At 37.6% G+C, this 19,568-nt stretch overlaps 2 protein-coding genes across 2 annotated transcripts in view; one reads left to right on the forward strand and one right to left on the reverse strand.

Annotated features, from left to right (window-relative positions):
* Window positions 1-714: 714 nt before the first annotated feature.
* Window positions 715-19,568, forward strand: part of dock7 (dedicator of cytokinesis 7) — a 55,068-nt gene continuing 36,214 nt past the window's right edge. Inside the window, exons 1-14 of the mRNA XM_037698007.1 lie at window positions 715-822; window positions 4,491-4,590; window positions 6,281-6,456; window positions 6,916-6,984; window positions 8,856-8,985; window positions 9,178-9,390; window positions 9,582-9,667; window positions 9,770-9,836; window positions 10,187-10,336; window positions 10,982-11,062; window positions 11,248-11,410; window positions 11,904-12,046; window positions 12,132-12,225; window positions 12,330-12,492. Coding sequence (XP_037553935.1) covers window positions 785-822; window positions 4,491-4,590; window positions 6,281-6,456; window positions 6,916-6,984; window positions 8,856-8,985; window positions 9,178-9,390; window positions 9,582-9,667; window positions 9,770-9,836; window positions 10,187-10,336; window positions 10,982-11,062; window positions 11,248-11,410; window positions 11,904-12,046; window positions 12,132-12,225; window positions 12,330-12,492 — 1,673 coding nt within the window. The 5' untranslated portion in view covers window positions 715-784. The remainder of the gene's footprint in view (window positions 823-4,490; window positions 4,591-6,280; window positions 6,457-6,915; window positions 6,985-8,855; window positions 8,986-9,177; window positions 9,391-9,581; window positions 9,668-9,769; window positions 9,837-10,186; window positions 10,337-10,981; window positions 11,063-11,247; window positions 11,411-11,903; window positions 12,047-12,131; window positions 12,226-12,329; window positions 12,493-19,568) is intronic.
* Window positions 13,790-17,517, reverse strand: angptl3 (angiopoietin-like 3). Its single transcript, XM_037698008.1, has 7 exons — window positions 16,872-17,517; window positions 16,540-16,650; window positions 16,277-16,388; window positions 16,072-16,185; window positions 15,748-15,843; window positions 14,840-15,106; window positions 13,790-14,656 (listed from the first exon to the last, which is right to left on the reverse strand). The coding sequence occupies exons 1-7, from the start codon at window positions 17,397-17,399 to the stop codon at window positions 14,472-14,474; spliced, it is 1,413 nt and encodes a 470-aa protein (XP_037553936.1). The 5' UTR covers window positions 17,400-17,517; the 3' UTR covers window positions 13,790-14,471.

The raw sequence follows: 19,568 nt of genomic DNA on the forward strand, positions 1-19,568 counted from the left end.
AACAGCTTAAAATCACTGTCATGAAGGAGTTTACATGAAAATACGTCTTTAAGTAAACGAATTCGATACCTTAACCCTTGTTCAGTCCAGCTGTCTCTTTGTCACAGACCACCCGCTGGGTTGTGCTCAAGTTTAAACGTAACATAATGCGATAATTTTCTCTTATAACCAACTGTGTTAACTTTACATTACACTGCGAGTACCAATGTTTATGCTTTCAGGAAATGAAGCGGCAAGTCCGGTGATCTCGCGATATTTCCGACAAGAACCAAAAATAACAAACATTGACTTACTAAGCCAAGGTAGCCCGAGCGGGCGGAGTTAGTTTTTTTCTTCGACTTCAGTGTGTTCCGTAGACACACATTACAGAATTTAAACAAATAAATATAAACAAACGTACTCTACCGTAAACCTTATAACGCACCAAATCTACATGCAAGATTAATTGTACTGATTGTCTCGTTGAGTTTATTTAGCATCATCTAAAGGACACAAAACTAGTTTGTTTTAGCATGTGCATCTCTTGTCAGTAAGAATATTTATTTGCTTTAAAGTTACATTATTTTAGAAAGACTGACACATTACGAAATGGGCTTTTCATATTTGCTAAAATATATTTGCTAAAACATTTCGCACAAGCTTTTTCTTGGGTGCGTTCTGTTGCGCCGTATTACAGCCTTTACGGCAATGCTCCCATTCTCCGGTTTTCCCTGTGGTTGTGTGTGTGTGAGTGGAGAGCCTGCCTGCCTGGGAATCTGATAAAAGCACATCCGCAGCCACTGCCATGGCTGAACGCCGCGCATTCGCCCAAAAGATCAGCAGGTAAAGCCTTGAGACGTCTGAAACGAGCTCGGTGAATGAACGCTGTTTCGCTCGTGGGTCGCCCGGAGACCACCGCTGCGGGAAGCCCCGTGAGGGGAGGCCCAGCTTGGCTCCTCTCTCTCCGAGCTAGCCGCTCGTTAGCTGTAGCGCCAGAGATGCTCAGACCCACCCAGACAGACAACTGCTGCTCTTCCACTGAAAGCTAACAAAAGCCTGATATGGTTGTATCCATGAACCCATACTGGCACCAAGAAAACGGGTTTCCGTACGGTCCCAAACCCGAATAAATTAAATGTAGTAAATTCAAAATGTAATTTATGGACGGTTAGCTGTCTGGTCCACAGATGCTAACGATGGGAAGCTACAAATACTGACGCTGGGGATGCGACTGAACTTTTTATTTTTATTCAGCTATGTTAAAAAGAAAGACTGTCAGGAGAAAACATTTAACCTGAAATAAATATTCCTCTCTAGTCAAATCAAACACTGATTATAATCTTCTTTCCTCTCTTCAGACAAATCTAAGTAATCTCCTTAACAAAGGGCTTTGTCAAGCTGTCAGATTGCTCCATCCCAGTTTATACTTTAATAAATCCTCCAGACATTAAAATCACATTTTATTTCGAAACTCTAATGTCCATGTCTTAAATTTACTAATCTAATTTTATAAAATGTCTGTTGTTGGTATTTTCACCTTTTGAAGTAGAAGTTATTAGTGTTTTGTCTTATTTTTTTTTGTTGATGTCAGGATCATGGCATATTGTATTAATTATATTTTTGTTTATTTGCAAGACAAATTATTAGAACTGGGCAATGTAGAATTGCCTAATGGGGTATTTACAACAGAATAGGTTAATTGTAGTGTAATAGCAGTTTTGTCACAACAATATAATCTTGATCCTTGAGGGCCACTATCCTGCATGTTTTACTGGTTTCCCTGCTCCAACATACTTGAGTCAATGGTTAATTGTTTCTTCACGTTTTGCAGACACTTGTTAATGTCATTGATTCAAATCAGTTGTGTTGGAGCAGATTAACGTCTAAATCAAGCAGGATTGCCCTCAAAGACCAGGTTTGGATACCCCAGGCCTAATAGTTATTGGTAATTCGGCTGCTGTGATTAGGTTGAATTTAGCTACAGCAATATCAGATTGTCAGTACACAGCCAGAAACAAGTGTCATAATAATGATCATACCTGCAGAAAATGAAAAAGTAAATCATAAATTCTTTAAACTTTGTATGGTATATTTTTCCATTTATCAATTTAATTAAACTAAAATAAATAGCATAGGAAAGATTTAAGGTTTTAACATTCCTGTACAAAAGCACACACACAGAAAAAAAGAAAACGATACACCTGAAGCAACAAAGTCCATGCTCAATAATCCAGGTATACAATCCAACGATTTTCAGTCAGGTCATTTGGACAGTTTCTTTTTTTTTTGTGCTGAAATGTTGTTGGATTGTATACCTGGATTATTGAGCATGGACTTTGTTGGGTTTGAACCAGTTTGATATGACTTTCGATGAGGAAGAGGGCCAGCACCGGAGGAGGGGGTGTGCCAAAGCGACCATCTTAGCACCAACATAACTGGTTTGTTCCACTTTGGAGTAAGCTGTTGGTGGAAGAATCAGTTTTGTTGTGTGTGTTTCCTTGACTGATGAAGCCTTCTGGATGGAAGGTGAAACGCTTTAGCACCAAAACAAAAAACTGTCCAGATGACCTGATTGAAAATTGTTGAATACACCTGAAGGTTGGGGAAATGCTAACAAAATGAATGGAGAACTAATCTGAAAGTCCCCAAAATACTGACAGATGTTACCAATCTGGAAAAAACAACCACTTCTGATGTACAGACATGAAAATATCTTTTTCATTGTGTCATTTGTCACAGTGTTTTTTTTTTTGTGCCATTCTTGGTTCTAAAACAAAACATATTGGTTGTTGGTTGGAGCTTTAGATTGCTCTGTGTGGTTGTTATCAAAAGTGGCATGGCTGAAAAATAAAGGTTAAACTTTTGTTTACGTTTCTCACGTAGTCTAAAGTTTGTGGATATTGTTTAGCACGATTTATTAATTGTTCTTGTAGTAGAAAAAAACTGTCACCTTCAGCATGTAGATAAGGACATTTTGTAGCCAGTATCACATTTTAAGGCAGCTCAATGACACAAAGGCAGCGTTTCCTAGATAATATCCCAGCCTAACAATTTTCTTGTGATCTTTAGTTATTGTTGGATCACAGTTTGCTCCTGGAAGTTGCTAATGTCTTGAAGTGGCAGCCACAGAGCCTGTGGTACTGGTACTGGTACTCCTCTTTGCAGCGCCACATGTTTTGTAAGAGGCAGCGAGGGAGACTCTGGAACTTGTTCGTCAGTTCTGCTTTTCTGCAGCAACGACAGCACTTCTCTGCGGAGGTCGTTCGACTTCTATTACAGAACATTAGCACACCCACATGAGACTGGCGTATTGGATCATGATGCTTTCGTTTCATTTTCTGGCGTAAAACGATAAGCCTCTGTTTTACAGCCTTGTCATACATTCAGATATCCAGTGTTTGTATCCATGATACACAAGATGGAAGAAATACAACTCAGTTTGTAGAGTGACTCATGGAGTGTTCGTAATCTTGGTCAAACGGTTAAAATGACTTTCAGACAAGTTGCTGTGACACAGCTTTTAATATGAAAACTGAACAGACACAAGTTTTATGAAACACTTATGTCTTGTATGTATTAACTTTTTCCTGGGTTCCAATCTGTTATTTTTTGTGTCGTTTTAGTTTGAACTACTTCCCATGTTATTTTGTTCAAGGCATAGGTCTCTGAGTGGTTTCTGTGGTTCCTGTGATTTAAAGGCCCAGTATGTGGTCACAGCAGCTGTTGAACACCCAGAATTTTATGCTACCAAGCACCAGGGGATTCTTATTTTGTTCTCCCTTTGACATTTTGTTTTGTTCAGTTTAGCACGTGATGTTGACAGAAGTGATTAGACAAGAGCTCAAATCTAAGTGTGAGTTTGCCTTTTAACATTCAGAGCAATTTGAGTTGCATTAACATGTTTATAATCACACTATTATAACAACTAAGTTACTGAAGTTAACAATACTTTTAAGTACTCTACAGCAAATACTACTCTGTTTTTTTATTTTTAAAATACATTTAAATTAATTTGTAATAGATTTAATTAAACATCAAATTAACTTTAGCAAATCTTGCAAAATGTTCAACATCAACAATTGCTTTAAGTTGGAGACTTAAAAAAATACACTTATAATTGTTTAATTTTCTCAGTTTGGATTATTTTACTAAACCACACAGAATATTATGCTTATATCATTAAGATAACGCCTTTTATTGTTTGTTGCAATAGTTTTTTTTAAATTTGTATTATCCCTTAAACTATGGAAAGTGCCTTAGTTTTATTTATTGAATTAACACAAACTCAGACACTGATTAGCTTTCAGGGTGCATGTGTACTTTAGTTTCACGGTATGTGTCAAAAAATGTGATTACCGTATAATACTTTAAAAAATATCAGTACATTACAGAAAAATTGTACTGTGTGAATGCATATTTATTTTTGCAGCTGGAACAGTAACACACTGAGTTTGGATCATTTGTCAGTAACTACAGTTTTTATGTTGACTCTGTTTTCTTCCTGTCCGCAGGACTGTGGCAGCAGAGGTTAGGAAGCAGATCGCTGGTCAGTATGGAGGTTCTCCGCAGCTCTTCAAAAACCTCAATGTTGGGACCACATCAAGCAACACAGTGAGTACTCTCAAGCAGTTTTAACCCAGTAAATTAGGTGTAGTCTTTATAGTTTTTCCTCCTAAACCTGCACTCTTCAACCAATAATCAGCACAACTATTCCAATGTGCATAACAAATAATCTTTTTTTTCAGCTGATAACATCTCATTTATGTCTGACAATACACACAAATAAATAAAAACATAGCTAAAAAGTGGGAGCCCCAAGTTAAAACATTAAATACACATTATTTTTCTAAATGTATTCATATTTTGTTAACTAAAGTTGAAGCTTGTATGAATGTAGATGTTATTCTAAGGGACATTTGTGGTTCTTTGAAATGTTTCACTGCTAATGTTTAAGTCATGATAATTGCTGTGAGGAATGTCATTCCGAGCTGAAATAATTTTAAGGTTACCTTTAACTCAGTCAGTATATTTGTTAAAGAGTTCATTAGAGCCAGTTGCTCCTGCCCTCAGCTCATGCTCAAGCACAAGCTCCCCCTGTTGATTAGGCTACAGTTGGTTTGTAATTAAACTGTGAAAGGTGTTGGTGTTTAGATGTCTCTAGAGGGAGATGGACTAATAAAACCCCATACACAGTTATACTGTTGAAAGGGATTCCCTTTGGGTTTATCATTTTTAAGCAAAGACCCATAAAACCATTAGGTTGTTCTTTAGGTAGCCCCTTTGACAGTCTTATTTGTATCACCATGAGGCAAATGCTTGAAGACAGTTAATAACAGACATGCTTCTCTCAGAATTGTTTTTCACATCTTTAATAATAAAAAATATCACGAGTGTAAATTGACACCATCTAGCACATATTTTGTTTTTGTGTGGTTTTATGTTGTGTACAGTAATTGACTCGTAACTAGTTCTAGAATTGCGCCGCTCATGTTGGAGCAGCTCTGTTACTTTCATTCCGAGATTTTGCTTTTGGAAACTTTAATTACTCTTTTTCTGGATGTAAATCACATTTTTTTGGATGATTGTTTCCTCTGGTATCGGATGCTGTGCAGCTGGAAGGATTTTTACTAAAACTTTTTTTAGTTTTGGACATTTGTTATGATGCGTAACCATGGCAACAAGGCAGTTTTCTACAACAACAGCAGCTGATTAACATCTCAAAAGCTCAAATAATATCCTAACTACAGCTCCAAAACTAAAATGAGTTGAAAAGGATAATCTGTGGATGCATTCTCATCTACCTGCCTGCTGTGCTCGAGTGCCTGATCACTGAGATCCTGGAACTAGCAGGAAACATGGCTCATGACAGTGGAAGGACAGGATCGTCCCTCAACACCTACAGTTGTCTGTCAGCAGCAACGAGGAGCTCGGCAGACTGCTGGGAGGAGTGGCCATCGCTCTGAGAGGAGTTCTGCCTCGCATTCGGGCGGTTCTACAGCCCGGGGGAACCGAGAGGCCAGCTGAGTCTGTGTGGACGGATCGGACGGCATCTGCAGCCAGTTTCTTAGGATCCACTGTGGGATGGACCTTTACAAGAGATCCTTCCTGCCTACAGCCATCAGCATCTACAACATCTCTTAATAAAATGAGGATAACAAGTTACAACAACAAATAATTTCCCTTTGGGATTAATAAAGTATATTTGAATTTGAATTTGTTTCCTTTCTTTAGCGTCTACATGTGAAAATGTTCCCCTTTTCTCTCCATGCATCTGATCTAACTCGTTCTCTTCACCCACCAGGTTCCCCTCACAGAGGCGGTGGAACCAGTGGACTTTGAGGAATATCTCATCACGCACCCTCCCATCGTTGAGTCAGGTCCACTAAGAGATCTGATTGAATTTCCCCCTGATGACATTGAGGTCATCTCTACACCCAGGGAGTGTCGCACTGTGGTACAAGCTGTTCCAGAGGAAGGGTGAGTTAAAGGAATCCTGTCAGCAAGTTTGGAGGCAGGGTAACGTGTCAGACCATATGTGCAGTGATCAGATGTTTTGTGATGTCATGTGCTAAGTCTTTTCAAATAATTTTCCAAATTGCTCTGATGCGGCCTTTGCTATCCTAAATTACTGCACTGTAAACGTTTGTTTGTAAAATGTAATGTCTAATAACATGGATGCCTCAATGTTATTACAGATTATATACCAACAAAACATCTTCTGCTCATCAAGTAGACCATTTAATGTATGACATTATGGTTACTACTTGCTGTAGCTCAAAATCTTGGTATTTCAAAGGAGGTTGCACAAACACTATATGTGCATCTGACTGTGGGATGTACCCTAAAGATTCAACTTTTGTTATAGTCCTTTTAATAGTACATTTTGAAGTCTTACAGTGGTATTAACAGAAACTTTGTATGCATGTCTGTTTGCAGGGACACCGATCTCCATGTCAGAGATTGTGTAAGATCCTACACAGAAGATTGGGCCGTTGTCAATAGAAAGTAAGTCTTCACTTTTAAAGTTAATTCACATGTATGTTTACTCATAATATATAGTTATATATTAGTACTGGGCAGTAATTTTCTGTTCAGTGCCCTGAGATGACTTCTGTTATGACTCTGCGCTATATACATAAACTGAATTGAATTGATTTTCAAAATTTTGAAGTTTTTTAAAACGGGGTAATTTCAAAGAATTAACACATTTTTCTTTTATAAAAATTTTTCATTCATTCAACCTGTATTTATGCAGGCTAGCCTGATTGAGCCACTCCAGACAGAACATATAAAGTACAGACAACAATAAAAATAAACAATACGGTAACAATAAACTACAGTAAAAATGCAGTTAAAATAAGAGTAGTGTATCAAACATTAAATCAGGGTGCCATAAAACAAGGTAAAATACTAAAAACAAGAACATATTTGCTTTGGTTTTTCTGTTGCCCTTATCAAATGTTTAAAACCCCCTAAAGAAATTAAAGTGGACAACTTCAGTTCTTGTTGCAAGATGTTCCAGGTGCAGGAGCAGAGTAAGAAAATGCCTTTTTGCCGAGTTCGGTCCGCACTGAGGGAACGCTGCAGGTAATGATGGGCTAAGAGCGCACGCTGTAACTGCACTGATGGTGTGACATGTGGGAGAAGATATAAGAAGGTAGCAGACCAAGGAGGGATTTATAGATGAAAATGAACCAGTGTGAGAGCCTACATATAGATAATGATGACCAACTGACCATTGAGTACAGAGTGCAGTGATAGGTACGGTAGTGACAGCCAGTTATGAATCTTAGTGCGCCATGCTAGACAGCATCCAACATCTGCAAGGAGCTGGCTGGAGCATTCGTGTAAATATCACCATAGTCAAAGGCCGGTAGGAAGGTAGCAGCTAAAAGGCGTTTTCTGGCATTCAGAGTTAAGCAAGCTCTATTTCTAAAAAAGAAACCCAGTTTTAATTTCAGTTTCTTTATCAAGTTTTTGATATGTGATTTAAAAGAGAGATGTGCATCAACCAAAATTCCCAAGTATTTGTAAAAATCTACACACTCAATAGGAACACCATGCATGGTTGATACAGGAGGAAGAGTTGCTGGCACCAGCCTTCTGTTGGAAAACGACATCCCTTTGGTTTTGTCAGCATTTAACACCAGTTCGAAGTGGAATAAGTCTGACTGAATGATGTCAAATGCAGACTGTAGAAGCTGGAAAACCTTGGCGACTGTGTTAGCTCGGCAATAAACAACAGCGTCATCAGCATAGAGATGCAAGGATGCGTCAGGAATGTTTTTGACCTACATTATTTAAATAAATTGTAAAACGAGTGGGACCTAAAACTGAGCCTTGTGGCACCATTAGTGACCGTGAAGTAGCTAGATGAAGTACCATTATGTTGAACATAACGAACATGCCTGAATTTGTTAGAAACGCATCAAGTTGTTTCTTAAATGCGCTTTTCATATTTATTAATCATTAACCTTTTTTTAACCAGGCAAATCCCACTGAGATCACATATCTTTTCTACAAGGGAGGCCTGGGCCTGAAGGAAATTTTTTTCTGTCTAAAAATAACTTTTTGTTTTTTTCAACATCTTCCTAAAAACAACTGGGAGTGTCCCAGTATTTGTTTTTTGCTATTGTACCGTAGTTTATTTTGAAAGGATTATAAACTATGATCCCGCCCGGGTGAGCATGTCTATCCACATTCACAAACTGGGCTGGTGAAAACAAAGGAATAGAAAGATCTCGAGTTTGCAGAATTAGTAGCAGAGAGGGTTGAATATTTGAAGAACAATTGATTAATTACCAACTAACCTGAAGAGGTTTTTGCTTAGCATACAGTACCTATTTATCTATTAAAATAACTGCTTACTCCTGCAGGTATCATAAGCTTGGCACAGGCTTTAACCCCAACACGCTGGATAAACAAAAGGAGCGTCAAAAAGGCCTGCCTAAACAAGTGTTCGAAGCTGATGAAATGCCAGATAGCAGCAGCTACCAGGATGACCAGGTACCAGCCTGTGTATGAGTAATATGGAGTTACAGGACGCAGCTCGGATGTTTGCGCTTGTTCTTCTTGACATATAAATACACACTTTTCTTATTAAAAAGTGCTATTTGAGAATATATGATTGATAATGTAACTGTATGAAGTTTTACTACGAGTCTCTACCACAGTTTTTATGAGATTATCGCTGTTTAGGATGATCTGAAGCGGCGGTCGATGTCTATAGATGACACTCCTCGGGGAAGCTGGGCCTGCAGCATCTTTGACTTGAAGAACTCCTTGCCTGATGCCCTCCTCCCTCACCTCCTCGACCGTGCTCCTAATGAGGAGATTGACCGACACAATGAAGAACAGCGTATGACTAACCGCCATCGTGAACTCTTTGCTCTCCACCCTGCCCTCGATGAGGTAAAGTATGCCCATTTCCTGATCCTCAAACTGTTTTCTGGTATTTACAAATACATTTTTGTTATTCGTGTCTTTGGTAAAAGTTTAGTGCGCAACGTCATTCAAAAAGCCTATAATTATATTTTTTAAACTGACTCTCTTTTATCAGTAATTTGCTCATTTTCATCAAATTTTTCTATGTGAATGTGCAGGAGGAGCCCATTGAGCGCCACTGTGTGCCTGAAGTACCCAAAGAGCACTTTGGCCAGAGGCTGCTCGTCAAGTGCTTGTCCTTGAAGTAAGTGGTGGGCAATCTTTCTCAGGAAAATAAAAGCAGTACAGTTCTTTTATTTTACTGCTGCTTTTTGCTGACTCACTCGTTTTTCTGTCTGTTTTGAAGGTTTGAGATCGAAATAGAACCCATATTTGCTAGCTTGGCCTTATACGATGTCAAGGAAAAGAAAAAGGTAAGCTGTTATGCTTTCCTCAGTGTCTCTCTGGCCCTGAGTTGTGTGATCACTTCCGCAAACTGCTGGGAATCCAAAACAGAGCTCATGGTTGGACTATAAAATTTCATGCAGTGAATCTGTTATTTTTTTTGAAAAATAAAGTTAAATCATACACTGAAACTGTCTATGTGATCAAGCCCATTTTGTTTTAGCTACAGGAACAAACACTAGAGGGAAGCAGTTGCTATGAAAAGTAGTTGCTGTGCAGCTTCATTCAGTCACTGGGGCTCGTTTCTCTTCAATGTGTCATGTCTGTGAGCAATGTTAGGATACATAATTACCTGTTCATCTGCTTTTTGTGTTGCCAGATATCAGAAAATTTCTTCTTTGATCTAAACTCTGAGCAGACGAAAGCAATGTTACGTCCGCACATTCAGACAGCAGCTATTTCCACGCTGGCACGCTCTGCCATTTTCTCCATCACCTACCCCTCCCAGGATATCTTCCTAGTCATCAAGGTGAAGCAGTTTTACTACTTTTTTTTTTTTTGTCTTATCAAGAAATAAAATATTTTAAAATGCATTTAAAACTCGGGGACTAAATGTTAGGTCTGAAATTTCAAGATGGTTATCTTAGAAGTGGAGAAAATATTTTGTAAATTAACCTATAGTAATGTAACAGGATATTATTCTACATATATTTAACACATTGTTTTCTCACACTCTGTTTCAGTATTTTCTTATGAGCAAAAAAACAACAACACAAGATAAACATTTGTACATTAATATCCTGATACATGCTCAGTAATCCAGGTAGAAAAATCCAAAAAAAGTTCAATATGGTCCTCTGGACATTCAAAAATTTTTTGTTTTTCTTGTTTTTTGAATGTCCAGAGGACCAGATTGAACTTTTATTGGATTTGTACATTAACTTAAAAAATTACTCTGTTGAGAAGAAATCATGTTCCTAGAATTCTAAATAATTTCGACTAGTCTTTTAATTCAACAATACTTCAATTTTTCCAAATTTAGGTTAAAAATAACTATTTTTCATCAAAGTTTAAATGATAATTAAAAAAAAAAACATTTATTTTGTGCTGTTTGATTACCTCCTTGTTGTGTGCGAGCCTAGTTATAAAAATATTTAAATGTATTTGTCCACAGCTAGAAAAGGTACTGCAGCAAGGAGATATAGGAGAATGTGCAGAACCTTACATGGTCTTCAAAGAGTCTGATGCTGCCAAGGTATGATCAGTGTGAATTAGGCCTTGTATAAGTTTGTTTTACTTGAGTCTAATAATAGTCTAATTGACTTGAGCATGCACTACATATTTTATCATCCCTATAGTATTTTAAAGGGATAAATAGTAAGTACAGTAGTGGCATATAGGATTTCTGTAAACTGTAATTACCATTTATTTTCCCATTAGAATAAGGAGAAGCTGGAGAAGCTTCGAAGTCAATCAGAGCAGTTCTGCCAGCGTCTGGGCCGATACCGAATGCCCTTTGCGTGGACGGCCATCCATTTAATGAACATTGTAAACAGCGCTGGCAGCCTGGAGAGAGACACGGAGCTGGAGATGAGCCTCTCAGGTGTGATCTTCTTTTTAACATTTGATATAGATTAAAACAAAGAACATGCGTCTCATTGTGCAGCAATTGTTAGTTATAATGTAAAAAAATGAAGCTTTGCTTTTTTTTTTTTTTTTAAATACCTATAGATTTTAATCTAACTTGCAGCCACATGTTTTTATCTGGGTACATAGAGCATCAGTAAGCCTTCCAGTCATGCATGTGGCTCATGCACCTGTCAATAAAGTACCACCCTTTAAAATCTTTATCTTCAAAAGCTTTCCAACAACAAATAGGGAGAAGGCAAATTCAAAAAGAAGGAGGACAAAAAAGCGTTCAAAGCGTGCCGATATATATTGATCTCTGGCGGGTTACTGTGAGTTGTTTGTTTAGCCTTAGACCTCAAAAGGTTTGACTTTGGTATCTGTTTTTTGTTGATAAGCAGATTAGAGACTTTGTAAAGTTAAATGGTTTAAACATTTTGAATGACTCTTTTATTGCTTGTTGTTCGCAGAACGAAAAGGCTCTTGGTCAGAACGGAGGAACTCAAGCATCATGGGAAGACGTTCCCTAGAAAGGACCACTAGTGGAGATGAAGCCTGTAGTCTCACAGGTTTCAGGCCTGCAACACTTACTATCACCAACTTCTTCAAACAAGTGTGTACATGTATGAATAAATGGGTTAACTTACATTTGTTGACATGCTTTCTTTTGAAAATGTATTTTTTTAATGTGTTTTTAGGAGGGGGATAGGCTCAGTGATGAAGATTTGTATAAGTTTCTAGCTGATATGAGAAGACCTTCTTCAGTGCTGAGGAGACTCAGACCTATCACAGGTTCAAATAAGACTTGAATAAATCTGCTTTATTACTTTTATACAGGATTCTGTTTAATGGTTCCTTTGTTTTTCTTCCATTCTCATCCCCTGCGATCATTGTAGCTCAGTTAAAGTTGGACATTTCTCCAGCTCCGGAGAACCCCCATTATTGCCTGACTCCTGACCTCCAGCAGGTTAAACCTTATCCAGACAGTAGAGTGCGCCCCACCAGAGAGATCCTGGAATTTCCTGCCAGGGACGTCTATGTGCCAAACACCACGTACAGGTACAGCAAATGAGTTCTAGTATGAATTTTCATTTCACTTATTTTATCATCTTCTTCTCAAAGTGAGGCAATTATTGGCACATTTTCCTTGAACAAAACTAAATAAAAATACTTCAGTAAGACACATGATCACTCTCAAACTTACAACTTTTTACATTGGTGACTGAAACTGTGGTTAATTATTGTTTATCCCATATCTGTCACTGGGTGCAGGTCATGACTGCCAGGACTCTGCCCACACTAACAGTCAACACTTGCATACACCAGCAGATTCGATCTGTGTGCTTAGTGCACGTTGTTCACTTGAATAGGGTCTATTTTTGTCAAGGTGACTGAGAGAGAAATGCTACCAGACAGCAGCTGACCCCCCCACCACCACCACCATAAGCTTTGGTTGTCTGCAGGTAATTACTGTAGATCTCTTCTTAGTGGTGGATTATTTGATAATAGGCTCAATGTCTGATTAACCACATTCAATGACCAGCAGAACGCCCCACCTAAATGTGAACACAGCAGCCTTGTGTGCAATCACTAAATCAGAAAATAATAAAATGTAAAGGTTCTAATTATTGTGAATTTCACTTATTATAATTTACATACATATTTAAACATGACAATAAAATATTAATGCTATTTAGGTTAAAAAAAATGTGAGCAATAGTACTTTTATAAGTAATTCAAATTCATGCTCTTCTAATTTATTTTATTTTGTAATTCAGTGTATTGCATTAAGATTAGATCATATTCTGTTAATTATTTTTTATTTATGGGCCGTGGTAGCTCGGTGGTCGGTGCTGCCATCTTGTAATCCCGAGGCTGCAGGTTGGAGCCCAGGTTGTAACAGTGTTCTTTGTATTTTAAGATTCACATTAAAAAAATAATCAAACTTTGTAGCAAAGTCACTCCAGTTTTGTTTCTATGTAACAATTTTGAAAATTTATTAGATTCATTACAAATGTTAACATAATACAAAAACATATTCAATATGAAAAACCTTGCCATTTTTGGGATAGTTTTAAATACCGGTAATTGATTTATTATTGTTAATATTTTAAATATGATTTGCTAGCACACAGAGCTTTTTATAAGCATGACTATTAGTGTGAGGCACATTTAAAAGCTAGTTCGCTGTGCTGTACCAATGACAAGAGTCAATATGACTCAGTAACAAAGAAAACAAAAAGACAACAATTGTCCAACAACACCAGCATAAATCAAAATAGCATGAACGTTGGTTTAAATACTTTACAGAATAATAATATAGACCAGAGAGAAAGAGTTCATCAGTGCACTACCACTATTTTAGAGACGTTATTTTTTAGCTTTGTACTCAGTTGTGTAAATAAGTATAAGAACGAAATCTAAAAGGCCTAAACAGAAAAAAAAACACACATCACAGATATATATTTTTTTTGGTTTTAGAACTAACATTGTTTCTTTCAAAGCTTAAAATAAAATTTGCCTGCATTATGCAATAACTTCTTGGTAAATGTTTCTGTAGCTTCAGGGAACATGCAGTACACTTTCACATCACAACTTGACGCAGAAGCTGCAAAATATATTTAGATTACACGAGCTCTATTTTAAGATTGTAATCTTTCAATAACTCTTTTCTGTTTTAGCTTTGGGATATTTTGCAGCCATCGCATATTTAGGTTGCACTGTAGATCAATGTGTGCATTTCGCTAACGATTGCAGATGTTACATAATGACAGTTCTGCTGCCCTTGCTAGACCAGACCCGATAGGTTAAAAACCTAAATGCCATAGTTGCACCGTTACAACACCTCTGTAAGTCCAACTTTTGACACATTTGGCCTGCTGACAGAAAAAAACAGGCTTCTAGCTGCAATTAAATGAGGACATATCTAAAGCTTACGTCATTTCACTGTCCTTTCTATAGAAGCTTTCATCTGATTTTAGATGTTGTGTACCATTAAAAATGCCATTATTACTTGTTACTAATTATTACTTGAGTTGTCAGTTGGCACTATCTGTTGCCGAGGCTGTTTGTAAGGTGAGTTTGGTCACTTTGAAGGAGTACAAAGACCCTGTGCCAGGCTTCCATTGAATACCCTTCCTCCTCACAGAGCGTCCTTTTGCCCTCAACCAGAAGTACTTCCCATTTAGGTTGGTTTCGCTGCAGACACTGAACCACCAGCCACCTGTCAGACATAGAAAACAGCAATGTCAATGCTTGAACGACTTTTGTTGCAACTTGATGACTTTGTCCTCTAAATTAGTTTTATTTATTGTATTAAAGGCAACACAACTATCTGTGATGCTTGTTGTTGTTTACTGCTGTGGTAGAGTTAAGGGGCAGTGCCATTGCTTTTCAGATTGTGTACCTGTGCAACTGCGAGCACAGTCGGAGCTGCAGATGTTGTTCCTGTCTTTTGTAGAGAACTTTGTGCCGGTTATGTTGGTCATCACGTCAGGCAAATCCCCTGCAAAGTGACTGACATGAAGGCTGTAGTCCTTGGAGGGATCTTCGACTGAAAAGCTGTACTCAGCCCAGTGCTTCTCCTCCTTCCAGTCTTCCACATCAATACGCAGGATGTACCGTCTAAGTTGTGTGATACTGTGTATTTTCTTCAGGCCCAGCCAGAAGTCCTCTGTGTAAGACAGAAATCAATGAGTTTATCTTTTTTGTATTCATATAAAAAGAACTTTTTTGAAAGTGAAATTGTTTTGAAATGCAAAAAGTTCTGCAAAACAGCTGCCAAACTGACTGGCGGCTGCTTACGTTTAAAAAGGGAGTCATTTTGTCTCCTCAACATTGATATTTCACTTTTACCATTTCAGAAAATACTTTAAAATACACTCCCTACCAAAAACAGTCTTTGCAAATGTGGTGGTCAAGTTGATTACCATAGTACCGTATGACATGTTTAAAGTAAATTATCAAAAAATATTGGGCACCTAGTTTGGTAATAAGTAGTTTGTTAATTTGAGTTTTGTTATTTGCCATATTAGATATCCAATTTTTGCACATTTGATCATACTGTAGTTGCACCTACATGTTCTGTTCATTACCAGGCGCAAAATAACAACTTGAATTGTTTTAGTGTTACCTATACTATCAATATCATATCAAGATCATTTGATATATCAAGACATATCAAGATAATATAATGTATAATATATCGGTAATAAAATATTAAGAGTAAAAAATAAGGTTATCCAAGTCATGTTGGATTCAGTTTTAAACTATTTTAATATTTACATGCTGTAGTTAGATGTAAAATATACTCACTTTCCAGATTTCCAAATCCTTTTTCGTACATTTCCCATGTTTGGTCAAAATCTACTGAGCTATCCGTCCTGCGCTGAATGACAATTGAACCCCCATCTGTTGAAGATTAAAAATAAAAAAAAAATGTTTAGATTGAACTGTTTTGCAATACACACATTTTATTTTAATATGTTATTCTTACAATATAGGTTGTCTTTTGCTTTAATAAATATTTATAAATGTAACTTTTTAACAAACTTGAACTTTTTCCAGTGATTTAGTTTTTTAAGGAAATGTGTGGTTAGGTCAAAGCTATCTGTCTCAGATTCCTGACGTCTGTCTTACCTGAGCCCATTTCACAGTAAACGTAAAACGGCTCTGAATGGTTTGGTTTGATGGCATAGATCCCACTGTTTGTTTCACCTTTGTTAAATAACTCACTGCAGTCTACAGGAAGGTCTGAAACACACACACACACACGAACCAAAAGTTTTAAAACAATTTTTCATTTACTAAAAATTACGATTGATGACCAGTTTTAAAGAATTACCATTTGCATCTAAGCCAGTTGAGTTTCTTGGGAGATATTCAAACACATCAGCAGCTAAATGGTCTGAATCCAATGACTTATCTGCCGTTTCTTGAAAATTGTCATAGCTGAGCTGCAAGGAGACAAAAAACCCTTTTTAAATTTTTGTTTTTAACTCTCTTAAAAACATTTGTCTACACTAAAGTCTATTGGTAGTTCTAAACTAGATTCCCATTGATTTTTGGCTTGTACAGACAAAAAGTATTCAGATCACCCACAACTACCTTGTCCTCCAGGTTTTTAATCTTGACTTTCTGGTGGTCCAGTTGTTCGTGCTGCTCTTTCACTGCTTGCAGAAGATTGCTGATAGTTTTCTCCTGAGCTTCTATCACTTCCTAAAAATGTGATTGCAGCATGCTTTTACATATAAATGTTACACATGTATGCTTTTATTTTGAAAAAAAAAAGGCAAAACGCAAGCTTTGAGATTTTTCAAAATGAACAAATTGACAGAAGTTTTGTTTAGATTTGCTTTTTGGTCTTTAAGAAACCAGTTTTATGGGAACTATTGCGTGCATTAAATGCATTTAAAGTTGTATCATCACAAGCTTCTCACCTTAAGTGTTGTGATTTCACTTAGCTGGTCAGCAGGAATCACACTCTGCGATAATCCTTTCAGCCTCTCCTCAAGGCTTCCCACTTTGCTCTGAAGTTGTGTTCGCTCCTGCAGGATGTTGTTGATTTTAGAGTTGATTTCCAAAGACAAGTTTTTTATCTCGTCGTTGTTGGCCTTCAGGATGTTGGTGGTCTTCTTGAGCTCCTCCTCTTCCTCCTTGATTTCTGAAGTGACCACTGAAAGCTGGTAAAAAGAGCGATCGAAAATGTTCAGCTTTTGAAAAATGTCGTTGATTTGGGCTTTGGTTTTGTGCACGAACTCCCGTAAACTCTGGCCGAGTTGGAGGAGGCCGTTTGCTAGGAGGCGAACGTCATCCAGCATGGCAAAGCGAGACTTTGATTCAGTTGGGCTCGTTTCTGTCGTGAGAGCCTCAGGGGGCAGGGTGGGGTTCGCCTGTCCACCTGAGAAGTCCAGACGGAATGCAGACGTTGAGCTGGCTAGCACCAGCAACAAGAACATCTGCTTCATCTTATTTTTCCTTCCACCAATCCTACACTAAGGAAATTTTTCCAACACTCCTTTCACTCCTCTTTTTTTACTCTACCCTACTCCCCTGCTCTCTTTATCGGCTAGTCCTACTGGTAAAATGACTGGAGAGCAGCCGGCTGCGCTGTGTTAAATACTGCCCTCACAGTAGAGGCGGGAGGATTTGCTGATCATTAAACCCCTACTATGCTTTTAGCTTTGTGTCCCACCTCCTCCTAAATCCCCAACCAGCCCTCCCTCATCTAAACAAACAAATCACAGTAGTGTGCAAATGACATGTGCACCCCCCCTACTCTAACCATTTAACCCCAATCCCTTCTGTATACCACAACCTGTCCTACTCTCCATGTGTGGTGCACTTTAGCTGATCAGCAGAAAGCCAACAATGGCCATCACTGTTTTTGATGGATCGTCAGTCTAATCAACCCCAAACCTTAAAACCCCACACACACTTTGCTCTGATTAATAATGCTGTGTGTAATTAATGTTCGTGGCTTTGATTTAGCATCCTGCTGAATCAGCCCGGCCAAGCTCTCGTTCTCGCTTGCAATTTCTCCTCGTCTCATTTTGTGGGAAGGGAAGAGGGGGTTCACATTCGTGCAAAAGCTAAACTTTTGAACAATTGTTACGTTAGAGTTTCAACAATGCTTTTTTCTACATATATAGTTTGCTGATTTTTGTAACCACAGTTCAAAGATCGCTTGTCTGCAGATGGAGAAAGTGGGGAAAGAAATACCTCACACCTGCAGTATACAGAGGTGAAGTTGTGCGACCAAAGACATTGTTTAGAAGCACTGAAAGTTTAACTGTTGGACTCTAGTGACCTGATTTGTATTGGAGATAAAAAACATGTATAACTATTACAAAGAACTAATACATAAATTATTACGTTTCCCATTCCCACTACTATTGCTGTTACAGGCTATAAAATGGTTTAAATCATATTTACTTGATAGATCTTAATATGTTTGTTGTAATTTATTGTTATGAGGTTGACGTACCTCACTTCTAAGTAAAGAAAAATGTATATGTAAATCAAAAATAACAAGAACGTAGAAAGAGAATTTGCACCAGAATAGCATTAATGTGCCAGAAGTTTTTTATTAGCTCAAAACAGATTATAAGTTTATTATCCTTTATTGGAGATGACATTGTTTGTTCATTCTATTCTTGAATGCATTTTTAATAGACTTTTAAGAAAGACCAAAAGAAAGCAAAAACAAAACATAATTTAAAACTTGTCCACTATATTTCCCCCCTTGGTAGATGTGCCCAGATTGCATTGGAAGTCATTTTTAAATAAACTTTGTCATCAGTGTTTTTGAAATAATTACTATTGGCTGTTAGTCCCTCTTTTGCATTAGTGAATTACTTTAGCTTCTCACCTAGTGGCGAGGAAGTATACGGTACTCTCCATTCACTGTTGGTAAATAACTTATTTTTGCTGCTGCTAACTGAAAGAACAATGAAAGTTGCAAAGTTTGCATTATTAAGTTTGCTTTCTCGTGTCTACTGATTAACCCAAGTTGAATCAGAAGACACAAACTGACCATTGACTGTTCCAGTTTGCTCTCATTGATATTTTAGCTTTGCTTTGGTAAAGTTATCTCCGGGTTTATTGCAGTTCAAGTTCAGCAGCCTACTTCAAAGCAGCCATGGAAGTTTTTTGTGTATATGTTGCATGGATGTTAACAGGATAGAAGAGTAAGGAAGATTTAAATGATTCCCACGCTTTCTTCTTAGTTGTGGTTTCAGCTGTTGTCTCTGTGGGTCCATCCCCCACTGAATCAACAGCGTCATTGCGGTTTGTCAGCTGAGCCTCTTTCTCTCCAACAGTTTTGTAACCATTATGCATGACTAAAGTAATACTGCGTTTGATGAGAATACTGGTAAAAGTAGTGGAAATTAGGCTTAAAATGCTGCTAACGTTCATAGTTTTTTTTTGGTAAGACATGGCCTGTGCTTACATATGCTTGACAAGTGTGAACTTATTATGTTTTTTTTTTTCCTGTGGTCCAATAATTGAAAAATCCAGCAGAGCTTTACTGTAATATTCTCTGTTGTACACTTGCAGATTATTCAAAGCTATTATAATGATCATCCTTCTTTTTTATAGAGGCAGTGCCCCGTTTAAAAAAAATAAAAATCAGT

Source organism: Nematolebias whitei, chromosome 3 (genome assembly GCF_014905685.2).
Source record: "Nematolebias whitei isolate Nwh7 chromosome 3, NemWhi1, whole genome shotgun sequence".
Lineage (NCBI taxonomy): Eukaryota > Metazoa > Chordata > Actinopteri > Cyprinodontiformes > Rivulidae > Nematolebias > Nematolebias whitei.

Bases quoted from the DNA above. Each gene is read 5' to 3' on its own strand.
- angptl3 (XM_037698008.1), bottom strand. From the start codon at position 17,399: ATGAAGCAGATGTTCTTGTTGCTGGTGCTAGCCAGCTCAACGTCTGCA. The intron at 16,651-16,871 runs GTGAGAAGCTTG...TCACATTTTTAG, and splicing joins GTGAAATCACAACACTTAAG to GAAGTGATAGAAGCTCAGGA. The intron at 16,389-16,539 runs GTAGTTGTGGGT...GTCTCCTTGCAG, and splicing joins TTAAAAACCTGGAGGACAAG to CTCAGCTATGACAATTTTCA.